Source organism: Opisthocomus hoazin, chromosome 18 (genome assembly GCF_030867145.1).
Source record: "Opisthocomus hoazin isolate bOpiHoa1 chromosome 18, bOpiHoa1.hap1, whole genome shotgun sequence".
Taxonomy (NCBI): domain Eukaryota; kingdom Metazoa; phylum Chordata; class Aves; order Opisthocomiformes; family Opisthocomidae; genus Opisthocomus; species Opisthocomus hoazin.
Genome location: NC_134431.1, coordinates 19,280,928 through 19,298,805, shown reverse-complemented (window position 1 = coordinate 19,298,805; position 17,878 = coordinate 19,280,928). Strand labels below are relative to the sequence as shown.

The following is a 17,878-nucleotide window of genomic DNA, read 5'->3' as shown; positions in this document are numbered from 1 at the left end:
GCCCAGCAGGAGCGGTGCTCAGGGACGGGGACCTGCCCTGTGGAGCAGAGAGCTGGCACCGAAACTGCGGGGCTGGGCTGGGCTGGGGGGCTCTTCCCTCCGGGGCTGCGCCGTGGGCTGAGGCAGGCACGGGAAGGTGGTTCGAGTGGTGACTCTGCTCGGTGGCCGCACGGAAGGAAGCCTCTCCCCGTGGTGTCTCCTGCACCTCCCGCCGTCTTGGGAAAGGCTTCCCACGGGAGCTCTGGCCGTCTGGGTTTTATTAGGTGCGTTCCTCCGCGGTGTGCCGTTGGTTGGGCGAGCGTGGAAGCCCATCTGTGTGTGCGGAGAAGGAGGGAGAGCTCTGGAGGGCTGGTGGGATTTGGACATCCCACAGGATTGTACTTGTGCGCGCTCTGATTTATGGTAGTTTGTTCGACTCTCAGTCCCTCAAGGCGGGGAAGTTAAAGGTCCTCAAGCCCAAAAGGAGTTTGCAGTCACTTCTTGGCAAGTCAGCATCTCTGGCGAGCTGAGATGTGTGAATAACCTCTCCTCTGCACGTAAACAGTTTCACGTTGCTTTGGCACTTGGGCTAACGCTGAATTACAAATACTCCTGTGCAATGGATGATGTAAATGTTTAATTTATAATTTATCGCTGACATGGCGAGAGTGCCAAAGAGTCTCATGGATGCAGCACAGTCCAGCGTGCGGGGACCCGGGGAGGTGCGCGGGGACGCTGTCCCCAGGCGATGGAGCCAGCGGGGAAAGGCCCACGGTGGCTGCAGGACCGGCCACGCTGTTCGAAGGTGTGCGGGGCAGACGGCCGCGGGCTTGGCGCGGGGGCCTGGAGTGGTTCGTTAGGCCCTGCAAACAGTCTGGAACGGGGAGGGGGTGTCTGTCTGCTGGGGTTAAGGGGGGAGAAACCAGTGCTAAGAGAGCCAAACCCCAGAGCCAAGCCATAAACAGAGCATTTGGAGTCGCTTACGAGCTCGTTTCTCATCAAAGCAGCCTTGCTCTGGAGGCTCAGATGGATGGGAGTGACCTTCAGAAATAGCTGTGCTAATGTTTATTTTATCAGGACCCAGCTTCGAACCAGAGGAGCTGCCGGTTATTTTTAAACCAGGCATTGAGCAGCTTGAAGCCTGGCTCAGCAGAGCTGTGTGTAACAAATGCTCTTTAAAGTAAGGCTGTGCATCATCGCTGGCTCTGAGGAATGTTCCTGACAGGGGAAGGCAGCGCTGGGTTCGTGCTGTTAACTCCTTCGGGCACGGCTGCTCGCTCGGGGCTGCCGGAGCTCCTGGACCGTGTCTCGGGGCTCGATGCTGCTGGAGCCGGGGCCGGCGCGGTCCCCACCGCTCTCCCCTCCGGCTGCAGGGGGGGAGAATCCGCATCGCCGGCTCTGCTGGAGCTCCTGTCCTGTTCCCACGCCGCAGCGTCGGCCCCTCTGCAGTTCCGTCCCTCAGCAGAGCTGCTGCTGGCAGCTCCTCGGCTCTCCCGTGTCCTCTCCGGTGTCCTCCGTGTCAGCTCCTCGTCCCTCCCGCGGGCAGGAGCCTTCCTCCCCGCTGGCGTCTGGGCTGCAGCCCGGCGGAGGTCCCAGCCTCTGGTCGCATTCGAGAAAAGCGGGATGGCGAGACGTGGTGGTGAACCCTCCGCGGGGTGAGGCCGTCCTGGAGGACTGCGGCAGCCCCAGGACCCGCTGCCGCGCAGGAGGCCGGAGCCCACCGCAGCCCCTCACCTGCAGCAGAAGCCGAGGCCGGGGCTGCGATGGAGCAGGGCAGCTCCCGCCGGCCCTCCCGGGGAGCAGAGCCAGGGCGCTGGGACCCCGGGGGAGGCGAGCGGCTGCGTCTGGAACACAGCGCACAGAGATTTTATCTGCCCTCGAAGACAGCGAGGGAGGCTGGAGGACGCGTTGTCCCGGGTAGGGAATGCTCCCGTCTCCCCATCCACCCTGAACCGTGGACGGGACCGGAGACCCCAGAGCCGCGGGCAGGGCCGGGGTCCCCTTGTGCTACAGACTGTCCCCCTGCTCGGGCGGGCGGTGGCTGGGCCAGGCGCGTCCCTTCTGCCTGGGCTGCTCTGGGGGGGGAGAACTTGGCTGCAGCAGGAGAGCACCAGTTCTGTGATGGTCGTTCTGGTGTTGGTTTAACAGGGGCAGGGAGGCTGCCGGGATGTCTGGGGGGAGGCAGTGAGGGAAATCGTGCTCCGGCGTGGGAAGCGCTTGTCAGCAGTGCCCTGACCCCTGTTCCGGGCTCGAGACCAGTCCCCGCTGTCCTCCCGCGTCCCTGCGCTCAGCCGCCCCCTTCCCTCGCCCCCAGGCTGGGTTTCTGGTCCCCAGCCGCCCCCTTCCCTCGCCCCCAGGCTGGGTTTCTGGTCCCCAGCCGCGCTTCGGCTCGGGCCCACGCTTTCTCCGGCCGCGCTGGCAGCTGCCGGCCCCGACGAGACCCTGGGTGCACAAAATCCGTTCGTTTAATTTCCGGCACGGTTTTCCCCCCTGTCCTTCGTGCTGTCGCAGCACAGTGCCCTTCCTGCCACGGGAGAAACGTGCCGGGACTCGGGGGCTGCAGGGTTACCCCGTGCCGTGGGTGCTGCCGTGGCACCGGGAGAGCCGTGGGCGTCACACGGGGCCCCGCGCCCACTCTTTCTGGGCGCAAGCCCTGAGCTGCGGAGCACCCCGAGAACGCCGGGCTGTGCCGGCCCTGCAGCGCGGGGCCAAGGGACGGGGGGAGGCAGAGCTGCCAGCGCGGCTTTGGTGCAGCAAAGCACCGGCCACGGCGCTAACCCCACCGCGTCGTGCTGGACCGGGAGCTGCTGGGTGCTCAGGAAGAGCCGGGACAGATTTAAAAGTGAAAAACAAAGATTTTATTCGGGTAGTTCATGTCAAGGTAACGCCCAGCCCTGGCTGCACGGTGCTTGGAGCGACAGAACAGTTATTAAAGCGAATGCCCTGCTTTCCCCAGGCAGTAGGGTTCTATGCAGCATCTATTTCTATCACCAGAACCAGATCTGTTACGTGGGGCCAGCAGCGGGCTCACGGGCTACGATCTCTTCTCTACCGAGTTGCGTTCGGAGAGCTGTAACGGCACGCGTGGGCACGGCTGCGGCGCGGTCGCTGCGGAAGGCGGCCGTTCCGCTGTTCGGGCTACGAAATCTCCGTGGTCCAGGGCTGGCAGCGCTGCGGATAGGGCAGGGGGCTGGTCCCTGCCCGGCGGTGCCAGGCTCGGGGGGTCCCTGCTGCGCCCGGGCCGGTGAGGGAAAGGCGGTGACCGGAGCGGTGGCCGCAGGGACCCCCGGACACCCCCAGCCCCTCTCTCCGGTCCCTGCTCCCCGCGGCCGCTGCGTCGGCGTCGCGCTGGGCTTCGGTGGTCGCCCTTCCACGCGCCGCTGGGACCGGCGGGGGCTGAAGCGAGCGGGGGGAGGCAGGGTCTCTGGGGGGGCCGCGGCCGCTCACTGGGGCTGGGGCGCGATGATGACGTTGCGGTAGCCCTTCACCCCCGTCAGCTTGTCGCTCTCGAAGTCCACCACCAGCTTGCACAGCCCCGCCTGGCACGGCACCAAATCCAGCCGGAGCTTGGCCTCAGCCCGGGGCTCCACGGGCTCCTCGCTGCCGGGGAGCGGGGCGTCAGGACGGCGCCGGGAGGCAGGGACCCCCGGCAGGGCCGAGCCCCCTCCCCGGCGAGGTGTGGGGCAGGGATGCTCTGAGCCCCCCAAGCAGCCCGAGCTCCCCGTGCCCGCAGCAGAGCCAGGCCCACGGGGCTGCCCGCGCTGGGGGGCTCCGGGCCCAAACCCCCCCCGCCCCGATCCCAACGGCCCGGCCGGGCGAGGGGAGCAAAGCTCTTACAGCTCCTTGGTCTGCTGCCCGGCGGTGAGGCCGGGGCCGTCCACCACGAACACGCAGCTGCTCAGGGGCACGGGCAGGGGGTTCACCAGGCTGATCTCCGCCACCAGCTTCCGATTCTGCATCGGCTCCCCTAAAATCTACAAGCAGGCGGGGTTGGACCCCCAGCACCGCCCTGCCTGGGGGCTGCGGTGCTGCCCTGAGCCTGGTGGGACGGGACAGGTCCTCGGGGATGCAGGTCCTTGGGGGATGCAGCCCCGCTCACCGGCACAGGACCTGCAGCCCGAGCCCTGCCGTGGAGGGGCAGCCCCAGGGCTCACGTCACCCCCAGGGTGGCTGCAGCAACCCCCTGTGAACAGGGAGATGCCCCCCCGACCCACCTGGGACAGAGTGCTGAGCCCTTACCCTGATCTTGATCTCTGGATTCTGGATGTAGACATCCCTGACGGCCACGACGACGTCGCCGGTCTGGTACTCGGTCAGGAGAGCGACCACCTTGATGAGGCTGTCCTGGGTCAGGCTCTCCCCGTACTTCTCGTACAGCACGCGCAGGGGCACGCTCTTCTCTGGAGGGGACAGCAGAGTGGGGTCAGGGCTCGTCCCCTGCCCGGCCCAGCGCCCGCGGTGCCGTGCTGTCACCCATCGGGTCTGGGCTCCCCGGGAGCTTCTCCAGGTACCCTGCAAGGATGGGAAAGCCTTGGGGGAGCTGGGGTCCCCCCCACACTGGGGACTCCCCATTGGAAGGGGCACTGCAGGGTGGGCAGCACCACGAGCTGCGGGCTGGAGCACCCGGGAGCAAGCCTGCGCTGCGGCTGCCTTGCCTAACTGCTTCCCCGAGAAAATGAGTTCTGTTCAGCTGCCATCCACCCCCAGATCACTGGCGTCTCCCAGACGAGCCGCAGACACCTTGCAGCCCGTCGCCGTGCGCCCGGCCGGGTCCCCGGGGTGCTGGTGGGGTACTGGGTGCCACCCACGTGGGGAACCCGGGCTGCGAGCTCCCGGCTCGGGGCGGCATGGAGGAGCCTCACAGCCTGGCCAGGGTTCCGACGCCGGGCGCCAAGGGGACACTTGGGGCGTGGGGACGGGCAGGAGCCACGTGCCAGGGCAGGACCCCGGGGACCGCCTGCACCGGGGCCCTGGAGGGGCTTCGCCCACGCTTGGAGCTGGTGCTGGTGGCGGGAGGCAGCCCAGCTCCCGGCAGCCGCCCTCGCTCAGCTCGGAGCGTTCCTGACCCCGGAACGAAAGCCCGGCGTTCCCGGGGCAGGACGTGGCGCGCCGGGCTCCGCACCGGCACGGGGGTTCCTCCAGGCTGCAGCCCGGGGAGCCCCGCGCTCTGCGAGCCCGGGCAGGAACTGCGGGGAGAAGCTTCGGGAGGGAGCTCGTAATCAAAGTCTCAGAGAAAACGACGTCGGATGAGCTCATGGACGGGAGCGCTCGAGACCCTGCGGCCCAGCGGGCCCCTCCGTTGGGCCGGGCAACGCGCGGCCCCGGGCAGCTCTGCGGGGCTGGCACCGGCTGCGGGCACAAGCAGAGGCAGCGTCCCGCTTCCCTTGGGCGGCAAGAGCCGGCACATCGGTTATTCCCGTAACGCAGCTCGACAAATGGCAGCGAGCTGACTGCCGCATTTGTTACGGGCCCCATTAGGAGCGCAGATCTCGGCGTAGATTAAAAATTAGGCTGCTCCAGGACAGCAGATGTATTCGTTTCCAAGCCCTGAAGGGTCTGTGGAAAACTGACATAAATCAAAACTCTTCTTTAATTACCGGGCGGTAATACTAATCTGTAACAAAGGCAAAGGAAGGTTCAGCGGGCCGGCGCCAGGAGAGCCCTGTGGCGAAAAGCGCCGTGAGACGTCGCACCTGCCCAAGGAGAGGAGCCGAGAGCTTCAGCGCTGCTCTGACCACCCCGGGACCGGGCCACCGGAGCTGCCCCGGGGCCAGTCCCGCTCTCCCTGCCTCTGGGAAAACCCTGCCGGAGCCAGCAGCCTCGCCCGGCTCCAGCGGGCGACGCAGAGGCGTGGAAGAGCGAGAGGGACGCAGACGAGCACGACTGGGTGCCCTGGGACGAGAGCCCTGCGATGGGCACAGCCTCTGCCCTGGGCAGCAACCGCCGTCCTCTCTGAAGGCGTTTCCAGCCCCCTGCCCGAGCAGTGCTCCTTATCCTTTCACCGAAGATTAAATCCAGAGAAACACGGACGAAGCCCCGAAGCAGGCATCGCCCGCCGAGCAGCCTTGTGACCGAGCCGCAGCTCGCACGAGCCCTGCCAGCCTGGGGCTTTGCCCACCGAGGCGGGCGCTGGCAGACAGCGGTGGCACGGCATGGGCCGTGCGGGGCTGCCGGAGGGATAACCGCCCCGGCACCGGCTCTGGGTGCTGGCTGTCCCCGCCGCCCAGCCCCAGGCCATGTTTAACGCTGCTGGTTTTCCACAGGATCAAACAGAAACCTCCGACCGCTGCCCGACGCCAGCCCGGAGCGTGCCGACCCGACGACCTGGTGGCGGTGATGCAGCCGGAGGGGTTCAACCACCCCCGCACGCCGGGCAGCGCCGAGCCGGGGGAGCGCGGACGGGGAAGGCTGAGAGCCAGACCTGGCCCCCGGCTCACACCGTGTTTTCAGGGAGGTTGGTGCCGGCCCCAGGTCCCGAGCAGGGCTGCGGGGGTCTGCGTGAGCCCGCAGCCCACCCCGCTGGCCCCGGCTCCCCGCGCCGAGCCCCGACGGGACGTGCCCAGCGCTTGCTGCTGCTCGGCTGCGCTGTGTGCTCGGCCCCCACGGCCGCCCCGCACACCCCGGAGACGCAGCTGAACACGGGAAAAGCACTGACCCGGCCCCAGCCGTCCCCAAAGCCCCCTCTCTGGGCTGTCCTACCTGCGCGGGGTGCGAGGGTGACGTTCAGCAGGTCCTTCATGCCGCACTGGGGCCCGACGGTGCCGCTGTAGCTGGCGGTCCGAGCACACAGCATCAGCCTGCAGACCCGCTCTGCGTCGGTGCCGTTGCGGATGATGGCGAAGACGTCGAAGTCGCAGCCGTTGTTTGCGCCCTCCGACAGCTTGATCTTGAGGTGCAGCCCCTCGTCCTCCTCCCTGAGAGAGCTCGTCCCGCGCTCTGCCTTCGCAAACACTGCTCTCTCCTCTTCAGACCCTGCGGTGCACGGAAACCGTGTTCCCGGGCGGGTAGGGAAGGGCCTGGTCCTGGTGGCTTTGCCCCTGTCCCTGGAGCCCTCTCGGTGCAGTCGCTGCATTAATTAATCCTTCCCCCACTCTGTTTCCCAACCGCCACCCCCGGGGTCTCTGCCCCCTCTGCCGCCCCGTACCCTCCGGGTGCTTGTAGGTGTGGGTGATGTCCTCCCTGCTGTCCTTGCCCACGCTCTTGGTGCTGATGTTCTTCCCCACGACCGAGGAGTGGGTGCTCTTCTTCTGCGACCCATCGCGCTGCGTCACCCAGTACACCACGTCGGCGTTCACCTCGGCGAAGACGAAGGGGATGTCGTACTTCAGCTGCAGGTCGCCCTCCTTGATGGCTCTGACGGGGGCCGGCCCGCAGCAGAAAACCCCTGCAGGGAGCGGAGCCGCCGTCACCGCCCGGGCTTGGCAGGACGTGGTCGCGGTGGGGGGAGACCCCGCCGTGCCGGGGGCACGGGGTGGGACGGAGCACCTGCGTGGTGCACGCCGTACCTTCGCTCTTCTCCTGGGGCGTTGGGTCCAGCGCCTGCCACCCATCGTAGCCGGGTGCCAGGTCCGGACGGGCCATCCAGGACTCCACCCAGCAGTGGAAGTTCCTGCAAAGGGAGGGCAGGACGTAGGGTCCTCAGCCTCCCCTGCGCCCACCGGGCTCCGGAAGGGGCAAACGCTGCCCCGGGGGTGGGCAGCTGGGGTCCCGCCGTGCCGCTCACCAGATCATGTCCCTGGAGCGCCGGTCCTCCTCCCCGGTCTCGCTCAGGTAGCGGTCAATGACCAGGTTGCCGTTGGTGTCGTGGGCTGAGTTGTAGTTGGTGACCACCCGGCTGGGGATCCCCAGGCACCGCAGGACTGCGGGGAGGCCGGGCAGGGTGAGACGGGGGCCGGGGTCTGCACGGCTCCTGCCCCGGGGAGTCCCAGGGGGGCACAGCCCCGGTTGGCACAGCCCTCGGCCCATGGAGCCCCGGTCTGCACAGCTCCCGTCCCACGGAGCCCCGAATTCACACAGCTCCCGTCCCACGGAGCCCCAGGTCTGCACAGCTCCCGTCCCACGGAGCCCCGAATTCCCACAGCTCCCGTCCCATGGAGCCCTGGTCTACACAGCCCTCGGCTCATGGAGCTCTGGGTCTGCACCGCTCCCGTCCCATGGAGCCCCGGTCTGCACAGCTCCCATCCCACCGAGCCCTGGTCTACACAGCCCTCGGCTCATGGAGCCCTGGGTCTGCACAGCTCCTGTCCCACAGAGCCCCGAATTCGCACAGCTCCCATCCCACGGAGCCCCCGGTCTGCACCGCTCCTGCCCTTCCTCCCCCCAAAAAGCGATGCCCGGGGCCCGATCCCCAGGACGAGCCGGTTCCTGCAGCTGCCGCGGGACTCGGCGTGCCGTGGGCGAGACGGGCGGCACGCGGCACCGACAGCCTGCCGGCTTCCGATATCGCAGCAGAAAAAGGCACAAAGGCGGCTGCGAGTGCTTTTGAGGGAGTGCACGGGCAGCAGCGCGCTGCAACCTCGTATTTAATCTCGCAGCTGCCTTTTACTGCGCGCGGAGCTCCCCGGGGAGCGGGGAGGTAGTTACAACGCTCCAAAGGCAGGCTATAAACTTCTGAGAGTGGAGGAAAAATCCACTTTAGTTTTCCGCCATTCCTCTCCTCTAAAAAGAACCTCGTCTGTCTGCGATCTGTCGGTGCGCGCGCGTGCAACCCAGCGAGCGAGGCGCTTTCCTTGGGGCAAAACCGGCGCGAGCGGGCAAGTGGAGCGCGCGCTTCCCAACAGCGCCGAGCCTGGAATATTTTTTTCTTCGCTTTTGCCCCAGCTCGACCGCCTTGGTGGCTGCGAAATGATTTCGAGCTCAGTGGATTTATGACTTCATTGCAAACTTGACCTTAGAGCCACTTTCCTCCTCCTGCGCCGCGCGCCCGGCCCCTCCCTCTCTGCCTGGCAGCGCTAATTGCAAAGCCAGGGCCCTCTTCTGTCATTTTTTCCCTCCATTTCCTGACAAATTGGAATAACAGAGCGCTTCACCGCGAAGTAATCACCGCGGGCTGATTGTTCTCCGCCCCGGCAGCTCCCCAGGGAGCGGGTGGAGGGCAGGGGGCTTGGGGGGGGACACGGGTGGGGAAGGGCAGGCGGGAGACCTCCGCTCTCACCGGTACACGCCACGGCAGCGAAGACCCAGCACTGGCCATACTTGACGGGCTGGCACCCAAACGTCTTCCACCTCTTGAGAATATCCACGCTCCCGATCCAGGCCATCGGGCTCATCCCGTCCTCGTAGCGGTTGTCCCACCGCCCCGCCAGCACCCCGCGGTCCTCGTCGTTACAGTTCACCTGCGGCACGACGAGAGGGGCCGCGATGGAGGGGTGGGAGAAGGCTGGTGAGGGAGGGAAAGCGCCTTTCTCCAGCCCCTGCGTGCTGTCACCCCCCCGTTAGCCATCCTGGAGCCATGCAAGATCTCGCCGGGATGCAGGCGGACGCGGTGCGAGAGCGCGCCGGGATGCACGCGTCCGCGTGCATCCCGGCGCGCTCTCGCACCGCGTCCGCCTGCATCCCGGCCATGGGGTGCTGAGGACACCTTGTTGGGTGCTGGAGCTCCATGGGACTCACCATGGCGCTCACCACCCTGCCGATGTACACCGGGTCGTTGCGGCGGGAGCAATCCCGGTTCTGGTCCCTCAGGAATTTGGGGTTTGTGTCCAGCAGCTTGAGGCAGATGGACAAGACGTCTTCCTCAAACTGGAGGGGGGGGAAAAAAGGTCTGTGAGGTCCCCAGGGTGCGCGGGGGCTCTCCCGCCTCCGTCCTCGCTCCCTGGCTCTCCATGGATCCTGCTTCCTGCACAGACCTGACCTCCGGGAAAAACCCACCACCGGCTGAGTCACAGCCCTTCCCTGAATCCAGGCGTGGACGCTGCGGAGGGAGCCCCACTCCCACCGGCCCCGCAGCCCCCCCGGAACAGCCCGGAGCTCGGGGAGGGCGGCCGGGCTCCCCCCGGACCAGGGCGCAGCGTGGCTGCGGGGGCTGCCTTATCGGCGCGGCCGGCTCGGCACCGGCGCGTTATCGGGTGCCGGCTCTCGGCGCAGCGTGGCCGCCCCGATTAGGAGCGTGCAGCCTCGGGGGCCCCCCCGGGAGCGCTCCCCTCGCTCTGCCACGCTTCGACGTCAGCGCGTCCCCTCCTAGAAAGGACGTCTCGGTTTGCTTGTCCCACGGCTGCGTGGTGGGGCTGGATCCCCCCGAGGTGCTGGGCTGGGGGTCCCGGGGGTGCCGGGGGGCCGTGCCTGCTCACCTGGCCGAAGTTCCAGGGGGTGGAGGTGATGTAGTCGCGGGTGCCCTGGTAGATGAGCCCTTGCTGGGACAGCACGTACTCGTGACGCTGGTCCTCGTCTTGGAGGAAAACCGTGTCCTCTGCGGGGAGAGCTGGAGCTGGGGACAGGGACGCGGCTCTGCCCCGCACCCCGGCCCCGCTCAGAGCCCCCATCCCCAGGGACGCGCCGGGCAGCAGCCGGGGACCGCTCTGGTGGGAAATGAGGCAACGGGGGCTGGAACGGCTCCCGTCTGAAAAACCTCCTGGAGAACCTCCACTCAGCTGGATTTCAGCTGATGGGAAAATTTCAGCGGGCTGGTGGTTTTCTTTTCCTTTCTCATTTCTCTCTTTCTTTCCCCCCTGGTGTTTTACGGAGCCGGGTCTGTTCCCAGCGGGGGGAACCTCCCTGGTGGGAGAAGCGAGCAGTGGGAACGGGGAGCGCTGGCTGAGCTCGCAGCTGAAGCCATTTTGCTCTCACAGCAGTTACTGCTGGAAAAATCACTCTTTGCTGGAATTGTTTTCAGAAAAAACCCAACAACAACACCCACAGTGCTCGGCACAGCTCGCCCAGGGCTTCCTAACGCCCTTATCTCGGCGGGGCTGGCGCAGAGCGAGGGGACGCAGGAAATCGGAGGTTCCAGCGCGGGGCCGGCCGGCGAGCGGGGCAGAGCAAGGACGGCGAGAGCGGAAAATCCCGGCTCTCGTCTGCCCAGCGCCGGCAAACCCCGCAGCACCCAGCCTCCCTCCTGGCTTCCCCGCGTCGGTGACCTCCCTGCGCCCGCAGCCGGGTCCACAGCCCCGGGGTGGGCAGGGCTGGGCCAGGTGGGGGCAATTACTTAGAGCCAATTAATTAGAGCCAGGGAGGGGCTCTTCCCCTGCTTGTCCACCAGCCGGGAGCTGCTGCCCAGGGCTTCCCCCAGCACCGCCGAGGTGAGCTCTGCAGGGCACCGCGTGGTGGGGACAGCCGGGACGGGGTGCCGGGCGTCTGGGGCGCTGGCAAAGGGGCTGTGGGGGTCCTGGGGGGAGGGATGGTGCCCGTGGCCCCGTCCTGCTGCGGGGACCGTGTGGAGGTGGCAGCAAAGTGGGGGTTTCTGCTTAGACCCGAGCTCAGGGCACCTGGGGTTCGTAATGGTGCGAGGCCCGTGGGGATGCGCTGCCCCGGCAGAGCTGGGGTGCGGCTCGTGCCTGCCTCACCTGGGGACCCCCGGCCTGGGGAAGGTGAAAGCCTCACCTGGGTGCCAGGCGTTAAAGAGCAGAACGAAGTCCCCGAGGTGGCAGCTGGTGCCCTGGTAGCCTGTGGAGGTCTCCAGCGTCAGGCTGTAGCGGCCGACGCAGGCGCTGGCGGGGGAGCAGAGCGAGACGGAGAGGGACCCCCCGTCCTGCTGCTGGACCACGGCGCTCCAGCCCGACTCCTCCGGGAAGTCGGTCACGGCGAAGTGGGACCTGGTTCCCGACGTCTCGATGGGGCAGGGCCCTGCCAAGAAGGAGCGCGTCAGCTCTCCCGGTGCTGGGGGGCCCTGGGAGCCCCTCGCTGCAGGGGCTGCGCCAAGGGGACCTGCCCGGGGTGCTCCCACACCCTCCGCCCCGACCTCGGCTCCTGCGACCCAGGGCTGTTCGCTGGGGGCACGGGGCAGCGCAGCCGTGGGAAGCTCAGGCAGGTCTGCTGCTGTCTGGGAGGGTGGGAATCGCCCCATGGGTGCCCCAGGGCCAGGGGAGCGGACGGGGTGCTCACCCCGGGGCCGTGCGTCCTCCCCTCGGCTGCACCCACTCCTGCCTCTGCTCCGAGCGGAGCCACCGAGTCCCCGCGGCACTGCGTCCCCGCAGAGCCCGGCTGCGAGTCCCCAGCACCGGGGTGCTCTCAGCGGGGTCCCCAGCACCGGGGTGCTCTCAGCAGGAACCCCACTTCGCGTGTGCAGCCTCAGGCGCTGCTGCCAACACCCCCAGTGAGCGATGACATCAGTGGCCGCAGCGCTGGCGCCGAGGACAGCGTGATCCGTCCCGGCCCCTGCGCGCGCGGGGCTGCGTCCAAGCCACCTGCGCCGGGCTGGCTCCGAGCATCGCTCCCGTGGGCAGCGGCGACGCCGGGCCCAGCCCAGCCCGGCCCCGTGGGGATGCCGGTGCTGCCGCCGCCGCGGTCCGTTCCCCCGCCGGGAGCACAGCCCTGGGCTGGTTCCGTGCCAGCCTTCGCCCGCAGCGTGGGCAGGATGCCAGGCAAGTCACCAAAAATACCGATGAGCTCATGGGAGTGACACAGTTTCTCCTCTCTGTCCTTTCAGGGACGCCTGCTTTAAAAATACGGGCTCTATTTTTGCACAGAGCCATTCGCCTCCCTTCTCCCCGCAGGCGGTGGCCGCGGTGGCCTCGCTGTCCAGGGCCCAGCTCTGGTGGCCCCTGCGCTGGCTGCACCTTGCTGGCCCGGGGAGGGACGTGCTGGGGCCTCTGTGAGAGCTGCAGCACCTCTGCCCCCTTTTTCGCAAGCTCCGGGGCTGTGCTCCAGCCCGACGCAGCCTTCACCCCACGAGGCTGCGCGGGGGGGCTTCTCCCCGCTGGTGAAGCGGGCAGGGGACCCCCACCATGGCTGCCTTGGGACCGGGGGGCAATAGGGGAGCTGCCGGTTTGGGGGGATGCCGGGGGTGCTGGGTTGGCGTCTGTCACCCCACGGTGGGGTCAGAGCATTTAGGAGAAAAGGAGCATCACAGACTGCGAGGGAACCCGGGCGCAGCTTCACTCTGAGCTCTGCCCTGGCTGACTCAGCAGGACGCTGCAGCCCCAAAATAACTCTTGCCCAAGAAACAGTTTCCTCCCCCTTTCCTCCGAGCCGGTGGGGGCCGAGCCCCTGCCCGGCGGCTGCACCCGGCTGTGGCCACGGGAGCAACGTCCCTGTCCCCGTCCCCACGGCTCCCAGTGGGCTCGTGCCAGGGCTACAGCAGCCATGGGAGAAGCCCCCGGCACGGAGCCATGGGGACCTGCTGGGTGCTGTGCCCGGCCCCTGTGCCCCGGCGCTGGCACTGCTGGGGGGGACACGCCGTGGGGCTGGGGAGGCTCAGCGGGAGCCTCTCCTCTCGCCAGCGTTTGTGTTTCCTGCGCCTCAGCTGAGCAAACCCCGCTCTGGGGGGGGTCTGCGCGATGGGGGCTGGGGGGCTTGGGTAAAGGGGGGCTCAGCGAAAGCGCTGTGCGGCCCGAGGGCTGAGGAGGTTCCCTTCTGGCCTTTCTCAGAAAGGTGACAGACCCGGGCGGGTTCCCTGGCCACAGCCCAGGCAGCTCCCGGGGAGCCGGTGGCTCTGGCGTGGGCCCGCGTCTGCCTTGGCCATGGGGAGAAGCGGGCGGCAGCTTTCCCTTCTGGTTCTTTCTCGCTTCCCTTCTGCTCTCGTTACAGAGCCGTTTCTACCTTTTCTCTCCACCTTGGTATCAGAGCTGTGCACAGCACCAGGCTCTGACGGGGCGGGATGGGACGGGCGCCCGGGCACAGCGCCGGTGTGAGCGCGGCGCGGGCAGCTCGGCGCTGGCTGCGGCGCAGGGCACGGTGGCACTCACCCGTCTCGACGTTGAAGGCGAGTTTGTCCACCCCCTCCTCGTAGCTCCTGCCCGAGAAGTGCAGGGTGACGGCAAAGGGCTGGCCGCGTCGCACCACCAGCTGCCGGCAGCCCAGCTTCGCCGTCCGGTGCTCCCGGCCGTTGCGCTCGCACTGCAGGTCCCAGCTCTCCAGCACCAGATCTGCAACGGCAGCAGCGTGCTCAGCGCTCCCGGGACGCAGCCGTGCCCCGCACGTGCCGTCTCCACGTTCGGGCTGGACATCGCTGTTACCCCACCCTGAGCCCTGGGTGCTTGGACCTTGGTGCCGGGGCTCAGCAGCCTCCTCTGCCCAAGCTGCCCCGTCCTCCCCTGGTGTGCCCGGCACGGCCCTGGGCACTGCGGCCGTGCCGGGCTTCGGGCATCCCCCCCGGCGGGCTCCGCAGGCTGGGCTCTCTGCGCGCTGCGAGGGGCCGGGGCGGGGGTCCGGCAGCCGAGCTCGCAGCGAAGCGCTGCCCGCCCGCCCGAGCTCGGTGCCGCGTTTCTCGGTACCACGACGGAGGAGGGGCACGGCAGCCAGCGCTGGAGCGAAGCCCAGGGCTCATCTCCGCTCTCTGGGCGGCGTGGGGCCGTCGGCTGGGGTCTGCTGCTGTGTGCCCCCACCCCCCGCGAGCGCTGCTGAGCCCAGGGAACGCCAGGGACGGTTCTGTGCCTCGAGCAGGCCGAGGGCAGCTCTCCAGGCAGCTTCACTGCCCCGTGACGGCTGACGAAGCAGGGAGACGGACTGTAAATCCGGTGACAAAGAGGGTGTCTGGTTCCCCAGCCTCGGGCGCTCGGCTCTGCCTCCCACCCAGCCGACGCAGGCAGGGCTGCGTGCCGCAGCGGCCGTCAGCCCCTTCCCCGCCGCCCCAGGCGCTGCGCTGGGGCGATGCCGCTTGTCACCGCTCAAGGCCGGCGCCCCCTGAATGCTCTGCCGGCGGCCGGGCTGGTTGCCAGAATAAGCAGAAGTGTTTTGCGCAGGAGAGCACACGGTGAGCTCGGTGCCAGCCGGGGACCGGGGCGGCTCGGGAGGGACGACGCTCAGCTTGCCGCCCTCGTGCCGCAGCTCTCCCGGGCGTGCCAGCAGTGGGGGTCACCGAGCCCTCCTCGCACCGGTGCCAGACGCCAAGCGCTGACCCCGAGCTCGCCGTTCCCAGAGCTGAACGGAAACCCCGCTCCCGGCTCTCCGGGCACGGGCGCATCGCGGCGCGCGTCGGGGGGAGGCGATCGGGCCCATCGCCGACCCCCACCGCGCCGCGGGAGCTGCTGCAGGCGGCTGGGACTGCCCGTGGCTAAGGGCAAGGTCCCTCCAGCCCGGCCGTCGGGGCCCTGGAGCGCGGCCAGAGCGCGGCAAGGACTTTTCCCTCGCCACCTCCCGCTTTGTGAGCGGAAACGCGGCTCTGCTGCAGCACATGAACTGTGGGAGCGCGAACCCCGCTGCCGGCGAGCCAAACTCGCTGAAAATTCACACGTGAAGAGAGTGGGATGGGGGCTCCTCCTGGCCCCAGCCACCCAGGGTTACGGTCCTCGGGGGACTGAGCAGAAAGCAGGTTTCCAAAGCGCAGGTGCCCCTTCCCGAAACGATCAGTGCGGGGGGACGGGCGGGGAGGGGGCTGCGGTGCTGCCCGGGCGTGCAGACGGCAGCGCGGGGCCAGGCAGGGCTGCGCGGGAGCCAGGGCTGTGCGGGACGCAGTGGCCCGGTGTCGTGCGGCGAGCCGGCAGCGCCTGAGCCCAGGGCCGCACGCTGGTGCGGGTGCCGCGGTGCGGGAGCCCGGTGAGCCGGGGCAGAGCGGTGCCGTCTCACCGAGGGCTGCGTGCCCGTCGGTACCGCACGGTCCCGTGTCCCGGGACTTTGGCGACGGCGCGGGGGGAGGTGGGGGCTGCCTTCCCCCCCCCCCCCCCCCCCCCCGCGCAGGGGGTTTCTGACGGCCGGCAGCCTCACTGCGGGCTGAGCCCCCACAGCCCCCCCGAGCCGGGGCGGGACGCGGGCGCACGCTGCTGGCCCCGCTGCCCGCGCTCCCGCTGCTGTCGCCGCTGTCGCGCCGGGCGGGGGGCAGCTGCCCGTGTCGCGGGTTGGTCTCCCCCGAACCCGCCCCTTCGCTGCAGCCGGGGGTCCGGGCGGACCCCCGCAGCCGGGACGGGACGGGCCCCGCGCAGGTGCGGGGGGGCCGTGCTGCGGGCTTACCTTCGGCCATGGCGCGGGGTCCCGCTCCCGGTCCCGCAACTCGGCGCCCGCCCGCCCCGCTGACAGCGCCCGGCGCCGCGCACACCGCGCCCGGACGGCGGAGCGGAGTGCGGGGCTGCCAGGAAACGCAGCGGGCTCGGTCCCACCTATTCGGAACAACCGCCCCGAGGGGAAACCGAAATAAAAGCGGCCGGGGGTTCGGCTCCCGCCCAGAGGCGCCGGGGCCGCCCCCGCCGCCGCCCCTCCGGGCCCCCCGGGCAGGGAAAAAGAGAGTGGGGGGAGGAGGGGGCTGACACGGAGGTGCCAGAACGCGGGGAATGTTTTCTCCTTATAAAGCGTCCTTCCCCCGCGCCTTATCGCCGTGCCCGGCCCGTCCTGGCAGGCGGCCGCGGCTGCTCGGGATTGCGGCCGCCGGTCCCCTTCCCTGGCCCGGGGACTCCGGGCCGGGGGGAGAACGGGCTGGGACCGCCCTGTCCGAGGGGAAACGTGCGGGAGCCCTCGCTGTCTGCTCCAGGGCACCGCGGGAGGTGGGCGCGGAGCCGGGACAGGCGCTTTCCCCCTGCCCCACGCACCCACCGTCCCTCTCCTGCCCGGGGGTCTCCGGCCCCTCGGGACGGGCAGCGGTGCTGATGTTGGGGTGCATGAGGAGGAGTGTGGGCAGCAGGCGAGGGAGGGTCTCCTCCCCCTCTGCTCTGCCCTGGGGAGGCCCCATCTGCAGTGCTGGGTCCAGTGCTGGGCTCCCCAGTTCAAGAGAGATGAGGAGCTACTGGAGAGAGTCCAGCGGAGGGCTACGAGGATGAGGAGGGGATGGGAGCATCTCTCCTACGAGGAGAGGCTGAGGGAACTGGGCTTGTTCAGCCTGGAGAAGAGAAGGCTGAGAGGGGACCTTAGAAATGCCTCTAAATATCTGCAGGGTGGGTGTCAGGAGGACGGGGCCAGACTCTTTCCAGTGGTGCCCAGCGACAGGACAAGGGGCAACGGGCACAAACTGAAGCAGAGGAAGCTCCAGCTGAACCCGAGGAAGAACTTCTTCCCTCTGAGGGTGCCGGAGCCCTGGCCCAGGCTGCCCAGGGAGGCTGTGGAGTCTCCTTCTCTGGAGATATTCCAGCCCCGCCTGGACGCGGTGCTGTGCAGCCTGCTGTGGGTGACCCTGCTTGGGCAGGGGGTTGGGCTGGGGGACCCCAGAGGGCCCTGCCAACCCTGCCATGCTGGGATTCTGGGATTCCATGATTCTTTGACTACCACCACCGGGTCCCGCTTCTCAAAACATTGCCCTCATCCTCCCAGACCCCCCGGTGCCGCCGCGTGGGCAGAGCGGGGTCGAGCTGTTCCCACGGATGCAGGGAGCACTCACTGGGGGGGCAGGGGGTGTCCAGGGGACTCCCCGGCTCTCCAGGCACGGGCGGAGCGGGACTCCCTCTCCCCTCCATGCGGCTGTGGGGCCGGGGCCGACGGGGGGCTGGCAGCAGCAGGAGCCCACGGCCCCACCGGCCGTCGGCTTCGCCTGCCCCGAGCTGGCCCCGCTGCCCGGGCACAGCGGCCTTCGCCGCCGGCGGTGACGCGTGCCGGTGCGGTTGGGCTCACGCTGGAGGGTGCAGGGTCTGGCTCTGCCCGAACAAGCCCGCGCTTCCTCGCTTGCCTGGCGTGAACTTCGGATGCACCCAGCAGCCTGGGTGCTGCGCTCGGGACGTGTCTAACCCGTGCTGGGTAACGTGTGACAGCCTGGAATGCCGCAGAGCAATCCAAACCAGGCTCTGCTCGCTTGGTGCAGGAGCAGCTCCTCGCCCTGACGGGTGTTGGGGTGTTCGGGGTGCGCAGGGCCAAGCAAGCCGGGGTGCCCGGCTCTGGTCAGGCTGCA

General features: G+C 68.7%; 1 protein-coding gene across 1 annotated transcript; it reads right to left on the bottom strand.

Annotated features, from left to right (window-relative positions):
* Window positions 1-2,814: 2,814 nt before the first annotated feature.
* Window positions 2,815-16,317, bottom strand: TGM2 (transglutaminase 2). Its single transcript, XM_075438346.1, has 13 exons — window positions 16,021-16,317; window positions 13,821-14,000; window positions 11,518-11,760; window positions 10,269-10,387; window positions 9,592-9,720; window positions 9,134-9,314; window positions 7,703-7,838; window positions 7,485-7,588; window positions 7,124-7,363; window positions 6,679-6,951; window positions 4,219-4,379; window positions 3,817-3,953; window positions 2,815-3,579 (listed from the first exon to the last, which is right to left on the bottom strand). The coding sequence occupies exons 1-13, from the start codon at window positions 16,028-16,030 to the stop codon at window positions 3,423-3,425; spliced, it is 2,070 nt and encodes a 689-aa protein (XP_075294461.1). The 5' UTR covers window positions 16,031-16,317; the 3' UTR covers window positions 2,815-3,422.
* Between the last annotated feature and the right edge of the window lie 1,561 nt (window positions 16,318-17,878).

Excerpts from the sequence above, each read along its gene's own strand:
- TGM2 (XM_075438346.1), bottom strand. Across the intron at positions 10,388-11,517 it reads CTTTAACGCCTGGCACCCAG|AGGACACGGTTTTCCTCCAA; the intron begins GTGAGGCTTTCA and ends CTCTCCCCGCAG. Across the intron at positions 6,952-7,123 it reads CACCTACAAGCACCCGGAGG|GGTCTGAAGAGGAGAGAGCA; the intron begins GTACGGGGCGGC and ends CGTGCACCGCAG.